The sequence below is a fragment of the Plectropomus leopardus genome, chromosome 7, assembly GCF_026936395.1.
Source record: "Plectropomus leopardus strain MGB_pleo_1.0 chromosome 7, ASM2693639v1, whole genome shotgun sequence".
Classification (NCBI taxonomy): domain Eukaryota; kingdom Metazoa; phylum Chordata; class Actinopteri; order Perciformes; family Serranidae; genus Plectropomus; species Plectropomus leopardus.
The window spans coordinates 23,587,123-23,601,219 of NC_142182.1; the positions used below are offsets into that span (position 1 = coordinate 23,587,123).

The 14,097-nt window shown below is 39.3% G+C and overlaps 1 protein-coding gene across 4 annotated transcripts in view; it reads left to right on the forward strand.

Moving 5' to 3' along the window:
- The window catches only part of mfge8b (milk fat globule EGF and factor V/VIII domain containing b), a 31,541-nt gene extending 17,539 nt beyond the window's left edge, over positions 1 to 14,002 (forward strand). For 2 of the 4 annotated variants that reach the window (XM_042495604.2, XM_042495606.2), the window contains 7 exons: positions 2,432 to 2,545; positions 3,914 to 4,095; positions 4,439 to 4,594; positions 5,055 to 5,199; positions 7,128 to 7,330; positions 7,425 to 7,580; positions 10,377 to 14,002. In XM_042495604.2, coding sequence (XP_042351538.2) covers positions 2,432 to 2,545; positions 3,914 to 4,095; positions 4,439 to 4,594; positions 5,055 to 5,199; positions 7,128 to 7,330; positions 7,425 to 7,580; positions 10,377 to 10,520 — 1,100 coding nt within the window. In that variant the 3' untranslated portion in view covers positions 10,521 to 14,002. The remainder of the gene's footprint in view (positions 1 to 2,431; positions 2,546 to 3,913; positions 4,096 to 4,438; positions 4,595 to 5,054; positions 5,200 to 7,127; positions 7,331 to 7,424; positions 7,581 to 10,376) is intronic. The other 2 variants (XM_042495605.2, XM_042495607.2) reach the window with 1 other exon arrangement.
- The last annotated feature ends 95 nt before the right edge of the window (positions 14,003 to 14,097 follow it).

Sequence of the window (14,097 nt, forward strand, 5' to 3'; positions counted from 1 at the left end):
AGAACCTGGAGCTGACGGGACGGTAAGGTCCTCCCAGTGCCCAATCCTCTTACTGGAGGAGTCACCAGCTGACGCATGTCAGGAGTTTCCTTCCATCAGTCTGTCATAAATTACTGATATAGGTCTCTGGGTTGCATTTTCTGACATGGAAAAGAGGTCTTGGTCTGTATGCCACGAAGTGACGACATAATGGAGCATGTCAACATTTTGTCCAGTCGACCTCTTTTAGTCTGAAGTTAGCTTTAGAAATCTACTCAAATAGTACATGTACGAGCTCTTTGGGGCCTGTGCAGCAAATGAGTATTGAATGTTTCCAACCATCTAAATGAAAAAACTGTTTGATTTTGATTAAACTCAAACAAATCTTGAATACAAGAGGAACCTTTAACGTTTTAGATTTTTTTTTCATCATGTTAACTGATTTGGTTATTAAATACAACTGACCTAAATAAGTATTTGCTACAGTCTGCCTATGTCAGTTTATAATATCGTTACTTTACTCCCTGTTACTCTGAAGCCCTATTAGCACAGGATTATCAAGGAAAAATTCCATCCCAAATTACCTTCCATATTTTGCCAAACACCGAGGCCATGTGATAATATTAGTCCCATGCAAATATGCATCTTAGTTATTTGGGTTTATATTTCGGTTTTCTGTTTTCTCCATGCCTCATTTCAGTTTCTTTCCCGGTCGAGAGTTATGGAGGCTGCGTCATAAATAAAGTTTTGACAGTAGCAGCTCATCTCACTACACAGCATGGAGACCTGTTTGAAGAAAAAGTAAGATAATATAAATCAAAAGAGTGAAATCTCAAAGGATGATGAAATGGATGACGCGATGTGACAATGTGGCAAAATCCATTTTGTTTTTTTAACCCACACAAAAGGTTACAACAACAACAGATATGGTGCGATAGTGTTTCTGTGTTGTGTAGACTGCAGTTAGAAATGACTGTGAGCATCATATCTGGTGGATAATCTCAATGAATCAACTTTAATTTCATTTCTTCTTAAACCATGTTTAAGAAAATGGCAAATAAATCTACTTTTACCTTGTACATTGTAAAAGGAAGACTTTGCTTAAACCCGTGCGAATGCGCTACATGAAACACAGATTTTGGGGTATAAATTCTAAATCAAATGAGGTCCCCAGGTAATACTACTCCCATGTGTAAGGGCTTTAATCAGTATTCTTTTTCAGAATACTTCAAACTTAGATTACATTTCCTATAGCCTTAAAAAAAGCATTTTACAATTTCTTAAAACCCCATGATACCTTGATATGATGAATATATTGGCAGATATACAGACGGAAGTGTCTTGAGTTCTTCCAAGACAGTAAATCAATTAAAAAGCTTATTTGCAAAGTATAGAAAGCTTGAAGTTTAAAATATCCAGCCACTGCTGCTATAAATAGTATGTTTTATGTGATTTTAGTATGAGCTCCCAGAGCCACAGATGTCATGACTGTGGACCTCGTTATCCTGACTTGGATGCACATTTCAAAATGACTGCATTCCTCCTGTGACAGTGTGAAAATAAATGCTTGGACACGGAGCTATTTATGGAGAGAGCATGTGGGTAGGGAGATGCTGCCATGTGTGTGTTTGTTGGATAGAAACATAACATGTTAGTGTGCCTGGGTTGTTTGCGTGCGTTTCCCTCCATAATAACAGCCACTGAGGATTAAAGCTTCAACTGACTGAAATCCCTCTTTTTTTGGTGTGCAGTCATCTATAAAAGCAGCTAAATTTGTGCCTTGTTCGTTGTGTATGCGGTCAATATAGAGCACGTTGAAAGCTGGTTTAGTCACACTGACAGCTCTTGTGAGGGTGAGATGAAAGGGAGTTTGAGTTTATTCCCGTTTCATTCTGCTGATTCGTTTTCCTCATCTCTGACTCATCTGATACAGACTTTGAGCTGGACACAGTGTTGGTGTTGGTCAATACAATCAATACAAGAGGGAATACAAAGAGCTACATGCTGCACTAACATGACCCGAAGTGATGCTCAACTCTTCTGTGAAATTAGCATGTATAATGAAATTTCTTATATATTTTTTTCTTTCTGGTAAATACATTTACTCCTACAATCTTTTTAATTTAATACTCCACATCCGGACCGCATGATCTCCTGGTGCAGTTGGCTCTTCCCGATATTTTGATCAAGGCTGCTGTCCAACATCAAGAAAAAAGCTCCTCTCTTAGCCTCCTCTCTACTACAGCTCCAGTCTTGTTGGCATGGCTTCAACTAACATCAGTGTGAGGCAGAAGAAGAAATATCCAACCCCGTCTCCTAAGCATGACATCTGATCTTCACTCATATTTCTAAATATCTGTGATCTGCTCTCAGACTGGCTGATAACAGTTGACCAATGAGCTGTTTTTGTTGATGCCTACAGTATGTGACGCTGTGCTTTATCTCTCTCCAGATGTGAATGACTGTGCCGGCCAGCCATGCAAGAATGGCGGCACCTGCAGGGACTTGGAGGGAGATTTCAAATGCAACTGCCCATCCCCTTATGTGGGCAAACATTGCCAGCTGCGTAAGTGTTACAAGAGTCAACATTACTGGACAGATTGATGAATAAATCATGAACAATTACTGCCATATTACCCACTGTCATATAAGATAAGTTAATTTTGCTACACATAAGTTGTTGTTTTTTTAAAAATTATTTTACATTTTTTCAAGTAAGCAAAAATACACATACAAGCACATTCGATCCGAATGTCATGATGTTAGGGATGTTGGCAATTAATGAACTAGTTGATAAAATGTTGGCCTGCCCACAGAAATGGCTGAATCCCTAGAAAGGTCCAGGGATTTAAAAATATTTTTAGCAAAGGCTTTATACCAAACAAATGTTTCATCATGAAACTAGCAACATTTTACTAAAGCAAGGATTAACACAATGTTTATTTTTGTACTCTTAATATTTAATGGTGAATATCATTTAAGATGGACTTGATTATTGCAGCCCCCCTCCTTCCCCAGCAGCTGGGCCCCAGAAAGCTTTACACCCTGTTATGGGCAGCTCTGGCCCTTGCTAGTGAGCACCGCAGATACTAGTCAGTTAAACTTTTATTTAAATGATTATTATTTTATGTGAGTGTGTTCACCCAGTGAAAATGCTGTAATTATCAGGCATGTTTTATAAGAATAATGTTTTCAGTAAATGTTATTTGTTAACTTTTATTTAGTGACTTGTTTTCATGTTTTGTAGGATAATGTGCAATGTACATAATGCACGGTGCAAAGTACCACACATTTCACCAGCATTTAAAATATGATTTCGTTATTGGAAAATGTGATAAGCGATTTCTAATACGTCATAATGACTCTTGGACAATGTTTAAACTTGTAAATTGGATGGTGCTCAACTTTGTCTGTTTTCTGAGTGTTTTCTTACTTTTAGACTAGACGACTAGTCTACGTTTAAAACCTCCGATTAAACTTTAAAACTTCCGATTAAACTTCAGGGATATTAGTAGTTAGGAACATCTGAAATGATGTACTATTGCCAGTGCTATAAAAAATATTTCAATTAAAGAAGTAGAACTTAAGGAAGACATTGAAGATGATGGGAGTGGGAAGGCAGCCAAACTGCTCCATTTTAGGATGATATGGAAAGCCTGCCAAATGAGGAATCGATACTTTCAATTCAATTAAACTGATTCAAGGCTCTGCATCACTTAATGCTTTACGCAGCCGAGTGACGTTAAAGCACACAGAGGCAGTGGTTAAATGTGTATCAGACTTTGCTATGACTATGTCACCATAAATATTTCAAGTTGTAGTTAAAAAGTGCAGGTAAAAAAAGCAATTTTTTGTTACTGTATTACATATTTATGCATAAGATCCACAGTGGGGAATCTCACACTGACGTCAGAATACGCCCCCCCATCCACAGGCTGTATTTCTCTGCTCGGCATGGAGGGAGGGGGCATCGCTGAGTCCCAGATCTCAGCCTCATCAGTCCGTTACAGCCTGCTGGGCCTGCAGCGCTGGGGACCTGAGCTCGCCCGCCTCAATAACAAGGGACTGGTTAATGCCTGGAGCGCCGCTGCACATGACAGGAACCCATGGATAGAGGTGAAACCAGAAACACATACACATGGATATTGTGCGAAGATGAGACTGTTAGGATGGTGTTCTAAATCCAGACATATTACATTGTTTTTTGCAAAATTACCAGGCTAGAAATACTTTTCCCACCATTAAATAATTTTAACTCATAAAGTATGAAAAAATTTAATTTATTTATTGATAAATTTAAGTAATATGAAGAGGCTTTTGCTCAGAACTTGTATGTTTTTGTCATTTTGAAAACTATTGGCTGTCCCCACACTGCCCACCTTTACTTTTTATCACTTTATGTTGTAGTTGAACTTTTGGAAACTTTATTTGCTAATGTTGTCTCTTTCCTCAATTTCAGATTAACATGCAAAGAAAGATGCGCTTCACAGGTATCGTGACGCAGGGTGCCAGTCGCATCGGAACGGCCGAGTTCATCAAGGCCTTCAAGGTGGCCTCCAGCCTGGATGGCAGGACATACACCATGTACAGAACAGACGGGCAGAGGAAGGACAATGTGAGGAGATGAAACATAACACAGTAAAAAACAGTGCACTACATCTGTTTTAACTGATTAATTGACCCCTCAGCGACAGTGATCCCCTAACCCTAACCCAACCAAGATATGTTGATCTTCAATGCACACAACTTCCCACTGTTTCTAAAAAATAAGAAATGAACCACTAGAGGGAGCAGTGACACACTTTACTGTATCCTCACTGTGACCAAAACACCAGCTGTGAAACAGAGAGAGAAGTCATGCTTGTGTGTGTTATACAAACACAGTTTAAGTTTCCTTAAAAACAGATGCAGCAAAGATGGATTCTGTCGGGAGGGCTTTGCAACATGTTTTAGTTTCATTGCTTTTTTTTCAGAATACATACATCTAATTAGAAATTGTCTCTAAATATTAAGTAAAGAAATAACAAATCAATTTTGCACTTGACACAGTTTGCTAACCCCTAGTTTTTTTGTAGGTGTTTGTTGGAAACGTGGACAATGACGGCACCAAGACCAACCTGTTTGACCCTCCAATCATTGCCCAGTACATCCGCATCATCCCTGTGGTGTGTCGCAAGGCGTGCACCATGCGCATGGAGCTGGTCGGCTGTGAGCTCAACGGTAAACTGACACTGAAAACACACAACATAGACACACTGTGTACACAGTACACACATTTGATGTTTGGTATACAGATGTTTGAAAGTGACTCAAACTTTTTTTTCACATCACTCAAACTCCAGCTGGGAAAACTTGTCATCCAACAGTTAAACCATCATTTAACCCTTATTATGTCTCCTCCCTAATTATTTTCAGCCCTACGCACTGTGATTGATCATATTTCAGGATATTACTCAGAGCACTGCACTACTTAGTAACTTTGAACACAGATGCACACTTATCAAAACCATATGATCATAATCTACTGTAGCGATACTGTCAGGCTTAATGCACATTTGATGCTAAAATGATTCAGAGAATTTTATATTGCAGAGAGTGTTTCGGTCATCTTTATCATCCAATAATTGTCACTCCCTAGGGCAAATGTATTTCTCATTTAAATCTTCTGTGGTGCAACAATTGTCTCTTCATCTTTCAGCTCCTTTTATGTAAAGCCAGTGTGGTTCTTTAGAACTCACCAGTCGCATTACACTGCTGAATATTCATCTCTTTTGATGGTTGTCTCATTTATCAGATCAGTGTCTCTTCTTCGTCTGTCAGTCATGCTTCTTGATCTGTGCATGATTCCCAACTTGCTGTTTTTGGGGCTTTTTTTTGTTTTGGGTAAGTCCGGCTCATTGAATTTAGAATTTGGATATGAGCCTGTCATTGGCTGCCCACTGTCAGAAGGGGACAACTATTTTGAAAACAGTAACACACAGGAAGCATGTTAAGAGTTTTCAGAATCCCTGTCGCTGTGTGAAACTAGTCTCACATAGCCAGACTTATCTCCACACTTTGTTTTAGTGTTGAGAATGAAACAAACTCAGAGCTAGCAACCTACACGCTAAAATACCTTTCAATGTTTTATGTGGTGTTTTCTTTTGCAGTGATTTAGCCTTTAAATGCCAGGGCTTGCTTCACACATGCAAATGTCTCACAAATTTTCAGCCATCACTAAATTTCAAGGGCACTGTAGCCTGGGCATAGCATCACCCAAAACAATTGTGATTGGTTTAAATTATTACAAACAACCGAGAGTTGTTTTAGCGTGGAATTATGAAGGGTTCATCCAGACCTTTCTCCAGTGCTGTTGCATTGTGGGGTAGCTCCAGCAATGTTGCACTAAATTTGGGATCACCTGTCTGTCTGGCATGAGATCACAGCCAGCATGTATAAGTTTTGGCCCTTCTTGAAACACATTTTCACTGCACTTGCTTTAATGTAAAATACCCATTATGAGATGTTAACATGACAGTTTGTTCTCTGAAGGTCATAGTTCTGCACTTCAAACGCAGTTTATTACACTTCACTGAGTGAATCAACTGAAGTGCAATATATTTTATGAAAAGGAGAGGATGTTACATAAGGACTTGCATGCCATAACAGTACAGCTGAAAATATTTCATGCATGTTTGACCCTCTGTTCATCCAACCTTCATGCGCAGCTGCTTCACTAACCAACACTCATTACAAAGTCTGTTGCCTTTATAAATTGTATAATGAGCTCCACAAGTTTGTTTCTACTTTAGGTTTGGCCATCTACTCACACTGAATCTATGAAATGATACAGAAAGTATGATAATGCTGCAAACCTGTGGAGGATCACTGTATAATTTAATAATGTGGGTGTGAGCAACTTGAACCACAGATGGCGGTTTATGGATGTGAGCTCATCTAATCCTAAAACTGCACATTCACGGCTTCACGTTCACGTCTCTGTCCACTGCATCTGCATCATCATCTCGGGCTGTTTGTTTGCTGCTTCACTGGCTGGCCTGGGCCGCTTCCTGTCCGTCCCCTGTCTATCATACATTCTTTCTCTCTCTTTCCATTCCTCTTCTTTTCTTTCTCTTCCTCTGTCTCTCTGCCTTGTCTCACCTCCACAGTATATTCAAACACTTCAGGTTGTTCAGAGCCGATGGGCATGAAGTCCCGGTTGGTGTCCGACCAGCAGATCACATCCTCCAGCACCTTCCGCACCTGGGGCATCGAGGCCTTCACCTGGCACCCTCACTACGCCCGGCTGGACAAGCAGGGCAAGACCAACGCCTGGACCGCCGCTACCAACAACCAGTCTGAGTGGCTGCAGGTAGGAGAGGAGGAACGGACAGAGCTGCATATTGTTGGTTTTTTAGTTTTCCTATTGCTTTGTTTTTAAAGTGAAGTTGTTTCTGTGTCCTCAGGTGGACCTGGGGTCTACCAAGAAGATCACAGGAGTCATCACACAGGGCGCCAAAGACTTTGGCTCCGTCCAATTTGTCACAGCCTTCAAAGTGGCTCACAGTGATGACGGACAGTTCTGGACCATCGTGAAGGACGAGAACACAAAGATGGATAAGGTCAGTACCGCTACGGCTAGAAACATGCTCACAAATGTTGAGTCAAAAACATACCTAATGAAGTGACGCATGTGGAAATTATAAAACAAAACAAAACAAAACCAAACAAAACCAAACACAAACTTAAGAATAAGGGGAAAAAGGAATGTAAATTTAAAAAAGAAAAAAATCATTTCATTGAAGAGCATTGTTGCAGTGCATGCAAAAACATAAATCTGATGGAGCTGTACTCAACTCAGAATTAAGTTAGTTGAATTTGATTGTACTTTTCAATTCAAATATTCAAGTGTTTTTCACGTTTTTCTGTGAAAAGTTTGAACAAGGTTTGGTTGGAAGTTCAGGGTGACAGTGATGTTCATATAATTTTGTAAACAAGCTTTAAGTTGAACCTCTAAGCAGAAGGAGGCAGAAAAGTTTATCTCGCAGTCTGAGCAGGCAAAGCCTCTCCTCCTCCATCTGCCCTCCATCTCACTCTCACTCAGACTTAGACAGCCCTAAAAACATAAGCACTTAATCAAAATAATAGTAACAATCATTGACAGAACACATAAAGGTTTCGGCGAGGGCTTTGCATGTGTGTGGTCTTAATGGAAACTATTAAAAAAAATTAGTAAGAGTTTAGCTTGTATCTGACTCACTCATCTACACACCTGGAACCAATAATGTCGACACCGGGTTAATTTTCTGTATGCACTGAAACATAATATATTCAAAAATCCTTTTACCTGCCAGATGTGCCCTAAAGAACAGCCAAATGAAGTCACTGAATTACGGATGTGAAGCATTGACAGTTTCTTCTGACTTAATCGATGAAACATTTGTAATTGAGGTTTAGTTTATGGTTTTACTCTTTTATGGGATTATGTTTGAGTTTGTTTATGAGGTTGTACTAATTATCAAGGTTTATTTGTCATGATTTCTTTTGGTTCATTTTAGTTGGGGATTTTCTGCTTTTGCTCTGCCAGCTTGAGGCGTTTACTGTATTTTATTTCCATTTCATCGTCCCAGAATGTCAAACTGCCAGAGCGTCTTTTCACATTCATTCAGTCATCTGACATCCACAGGAAATAATTCCTAAATATATTATGATTTAAACATTTTATTGATGTGCGTTTTTGTCTGTGTTTAGCTGGGAAAGCTGTGTTGTTTTAAAATGTGCTTAAATCTTGATCAGTCATGTTTTGTTTTTGTTTGTTGTTTTCTTCTTTGTTTTGTTTTGTTTCTTTATTTCTTTCTTTAACGTCAAATACAATGCGATACAATGCGATACAATGCGATACGATTCGATACGATATACTTTATTGTCCATATAGGGAAATTTGTCTTGGACTCAGATGCTGTGCCCATAAATGCCTTTAAAGTCACAATAAAACAAAACACATATGAATAAAACAGCATAGCTGTACCAAATCACACCAATAAATTGCACATAGTCCAAGTTGCACGTATAAAATACTGCACATACGCTGTTAAAAACATCAAGGATCTATTCCACATCCCTGCAGACTTTTAAAAGTTTGATGGAGGTAGGAATGATTGAGTTTTTAAAATTGTTGATTTTGCAGTGGGGAACTCTGTATCGTCTGCCAGAGGGCCAGAGCCCATATTCTGCGTGGATATGTAATTGGTTGGTCATTGTCTTCTGAGCTTGCTGAAGAACAGAGTGCTGATACGTTGACTGGAGGGGCTGGTATTTACTCCTCATTATCACTGTCATGGCGGTGTGTACTAGACAAGCGAGCTTAGTTTTTTGATGTACAGTGAGGTTGCCATACCATGCTGACATACCACATCATACTAAGCTCTCAGGTTCTGCCTGATAAAATAAAAACATAATCCTCTGGTCCAAACACTCTGAGTCTGCAAGTACAGCCTCTGCTGTAAGCGAGAACACAAACCTTTAAAATGGACCGTCCAGCTGAACTCGTCCTTCAAATGGACACTGAGGTACTTGTACAAGCAAGTGATCGATGTGTACGTTTTACATGACCACAGGACCAGAACCATCTCCTTTGTTTTGTCAACATTTAAAATGAGATGGCTGACGTCACACCACTGCACAAAATGTTTTTGTATCTCAGAGAAATAGGCTGATGGGCATGTGTCTGTGTGCAGAAGGCCGAGGATAGAGGTATCCTCAGAAAATGTTACAAAGTTCCCTGGGTCGCTGTTTGTACGTTCATTTGTGTGTAGTGTAAAAAGAACTGGGGAGCTGACACAGCCCTGTTGTGGTGAATAATCTGGATTCTGAAAGGGTGTTGTTGACTCTGATATGCTGACTTCAGTTGGTTAAAAAGGAAAAATACCACTTGAAAAGAGCATAAACATGCTCATCTGCTTCAGTTTTAAATTGAGCAGATGAGGGACATGATAAAAAATAATTGGGTTAAATAAACAAGTGATCCATTGTCTCTAACTCCAAAAGACACCAGTATCCTCCATTTGTATTTAGTCGGTAAAAGTAAAGTTTTATATAGCACATTTTAGCAACAAGGCAATTCAAAGGGCTCTACACAAAACATTCAAAACATTGAGGTAAAGTACAAAAGAAGTAGTGTAAAAGGACATTTAGATAGAATTGAAAACAATAGAGTCAAGAGGAATATAAACACAAGCTAAAATAGATGAGATAGGTATGACATACAAGAAGTAAAGTCACAGTGTAGTGTAAGAACATAGTTATTTCATTGTTGAAGGACAAGAGAAGCATATATTATTGTTTTTTTTACCTGGATCATTGAGGCCAACAGCAGCTGCAATCTGAGTCGTTTTGATTGGCTGTTATTCTCAATGCAGATCTTCCCGGGGAACAGCGACAACAACGTTCACAAAAAGAACATCTTTGAGCCTCCATTCTACAGCCGGTATGTCCGCATCCTGCCGTGGGAGTGGCACGAGCGCATCACCTTGAGAATGGAGCTTCTTGGCTGTGATGAGTAGCGGCTCTCTGGTTCAGCCACCCTCACCCTCCTCCTCCTCCTCCTCTTCTCTCTACCTCCTTCTCCCTTTCCCTCCCTTCTCCCTTTCCCTCCCTTCTCCCTCCTGAGCCACACCTGCACTGCCTTGCTCTCAGCTCTAGGGGGCAGCAAACACCAGAGTAGCACACCACTGACCCTGGCTGGTTGGAGGTGGGAGATGTTACCCTTAACCACTGTTACCAGGGCTCTGACTGAGTTTAGCTCACAGCATCCTCTCTTTGTTCGTTTCCTGAAGAGATCACTCTTCTTTTCCACCTGAACCAAATCTGTGATCATTTCTAGAAACGATCGTATTATCTTCTTTGTCACTGAGCAGAGCTGGAGTCAGATTTTTTTTTATCTCACCTATTTGCTAAATAAAAGGTAATGACTCCTTCTTCCCTGTGTCTGAGGTCAGGGGTAACAGGACTGCTGCTGTATCAGTTGGTGCTGCCTAGACTCTGATCCTAGATCAGTTCTACCTGGAACATTTGAACCTCCAAGACCCATGGCTGGTGATGTACATAAGCCTCACTTAACAGCTTGCACACATCCTGTAACCAAACACTTCACTTCATGACACACAGAATATAAGTTATCTGCAGAGGATACATTGGTTACTTTTCTTTACCAAAAAAGTGAAATCTAGTAAAATAAAAACATTCTTGTTGTTCTTTAGTGGGAAAAATAGCAAGTAATACTGAATAGTTGAGCAAATATAAGAGACTCAAAATCTGAAGGTGTCCTGCTGTGTATATTTCAGTGTTCCTAAAATTTCTCTGCAGTGGTTTGGGCAGTAAAATCCTCAGTCCATGTTTCCAACAGCGCATTTGTTTTAACTGCTTTAGTGGGTTAACATCCAAGATGTAAACATAGTATTCACTCTGCAGCCAACAAGAAAGGAGTGAACATGCCACTATTTACACAAATTCTCATTTTCACTGATCATTTGCACGAAAGCAAACTTTTATCAGGCTTGTTCTATTTCTGTTTGAGACTTCAGGCCAAATCAGAGTAAGTCATCTACTCCTCTTGGGCCGGTGCACTCTTTTTTCTTTGGGTTTATTTAGAAAAATGCAGTATGTAGTGAACTGGCATAGATGCACACAAAGAATGACATATTATATATTTAATGTCATGTCATTGTGAAGTAGAATTGGTCAGTGAACCATTACAGTCAGTCAGTCAGTCAGTCAGTCAGTTTAGCAGCCAAACATATGTGATCTCAAAGCTGGAGGAGGCGCCCTCATTGAAGACAGGAATATAAACAAAAGGCTAAAAGAGTTTTAGGTCATTGTTGACCAAAAGAGAAAAGACTCTTCATTGTTCTTGAGGAAATGAATAATAGCTGTTGACTGAGAATAATGTCACGAGCTGGTAAAATTCATTCAGAAAAAGAGAAATTAGTTATTGCAGTATTAACATGTTATTGTCTGCTGCAGCATTATACAATTTTATATAATAAAAAAGAGGGGTTTATGATCAGTCTGTTGTTATTTTTGCTTTAATAAGCTATGGGATGATTATAGAACTAACCATGTGTTGAGATTTTGCTGACCAGAACCACTTCAGATCTGGACTTCAGTTTTTTGTTGTTTTTTTTAATTGATGACAGATTCTCAGAATAACTTGAATGACAGTATTCAATATCCAAGATAATTTAGGAATTTTGTTTATTATTAAATGGTTGATAGGGCTGGGTATCAGTACCATTACCTTAAAGATGTCAACCAAAATAACCCAGTACCAAATGGTGTTAAATCATTTCCAGTCAAATGATACCAGCATTTAACCCTTTTTTTATCAACGGGGCTCTGATCCGGGACTGTCCCAACTCCCTGCTGGATGAACAAAGTTTCTGTTACTGCTGTCTGTGGAGCTGCTCTTCCAGCAAAAACATTCAGTTCAACATCAGCCTGATAACCACGATCTAACACAGCGGCTAACATCCAACACCGAGCTGCCAAATGGTGCCCACAAATTCTCAGTGAAACGGCTCATTGCTGTTGTTAAGCAGTTGATAACTGTTTGGTAGTGTTAGCTGTGGTGCTAAAAGTTAGCCCTGTCACTGTGTGTGGATGGGCAGACTCTCACAGATGTTTGTTTGAAGGAGTTGGCGGTGGAACGGGCTTCAATGTGCCCAGATGCCACCAGAACGTTCAAAATTATGGCTATACTACACGCCACTCCAGTCACATCACTTTAGGGAACTGGTTTTGGTACTGGTATTGTCATTTTGGAAACGATGGCCAGCCCTGTTGGGTAGCATTGCTAACATAGAGACTGGCAATAGTGTAGAAACAGCAAGTTTAAAATTTATGATTGATGTTATCTTCTCAGGTCAAAGCAGATCTGCTCCCAATGTACAGTTAATGCTACTGAAACGTTACTAATTCACACACACACACACACACACACACACACACACATGCGCGCGCTCGGCTGTGTCTCAAGTTGTGTTCACACAGTTTTTTTTATGGCACTTTGATGTTTGTGTTTTGACATTTGAAATATTCAAAAACCAAAAAGGAAAAAAAAACAGTATTGTTGAAGCGTTGAAGAACAAATAAACAAGTAAACATGTTCATTATTAAATGTAGAAGTAAAAAAGAAAGAAAAGAAAATATAGTTTCTTTGTTAGGTTAAACTGAAAGTCTAGGGTATTCCCTTGCTTTGTTTAGTGTTAATATGTGAGATGCATATATACAGTACGTTTGTACTGCGAACCGTCAGTATTGGTAGATATAAATGTTTGCTGCAGACCATCTATTTAGGGTCCAACATTAAGCCTCCGGTTGAAAGCTGAGGCCCCGCTGATAAGACTGTAAGAGAGAAACCAAATAAAAATTGATTTTTACGGTTCCAACGGACAAGTGACACGACCCGCCATATCATCCGCTTCTGCCGCCCCCGTCACAGTATTCTAAACCTTTCTACCCCATGAATTATGAATAATGGGCTCGTGCAATATTATACTGAGTTAGTTTTGATAACAATGAATATTAAATCAAGATCCTTAAAAAATGCATGAGGGGATAGCGGTGCCACTGAGAGGTCGAGGAGGGATGTTGGTGTCAAACACTGTACAATATTTATTATTGTTGCAGACGATTCCATGAGCAGTCGCCTTTGTTATCCACGTCTGCATGCATTTTATCGACTAGTACTTTAAAGTTGAACAGATTTTTGGATTTATTGGTGACATAGCTTCTTTTTTTCTCTGTGTTCATCCACATTCAAAGTATTGTAGATATCTTGTTTCCCAGCGGTTTTCTAAGATTGATTCAAAAATTGATGTGTTTTTATGGTATTATATGATTTCTTGCTATACTGACCGTTGACCTCATAGAAGTTTTACTGGATTTGAAGCTTTTTTTTATTCCAGTATTGTGTTTCTAAGAGGATTCCTTTATGTTTGGCCTTTGTATCTTAAAATGAAGAAGAAATAAAGAATTTAAAACACAATATTTTAAATCGACTCTTTATATAGCAGTAGCCTGTACTTCTATGTATATCACAGGATGGAATATTTAGATAATATTATTAGTCGTGTTGCTGAA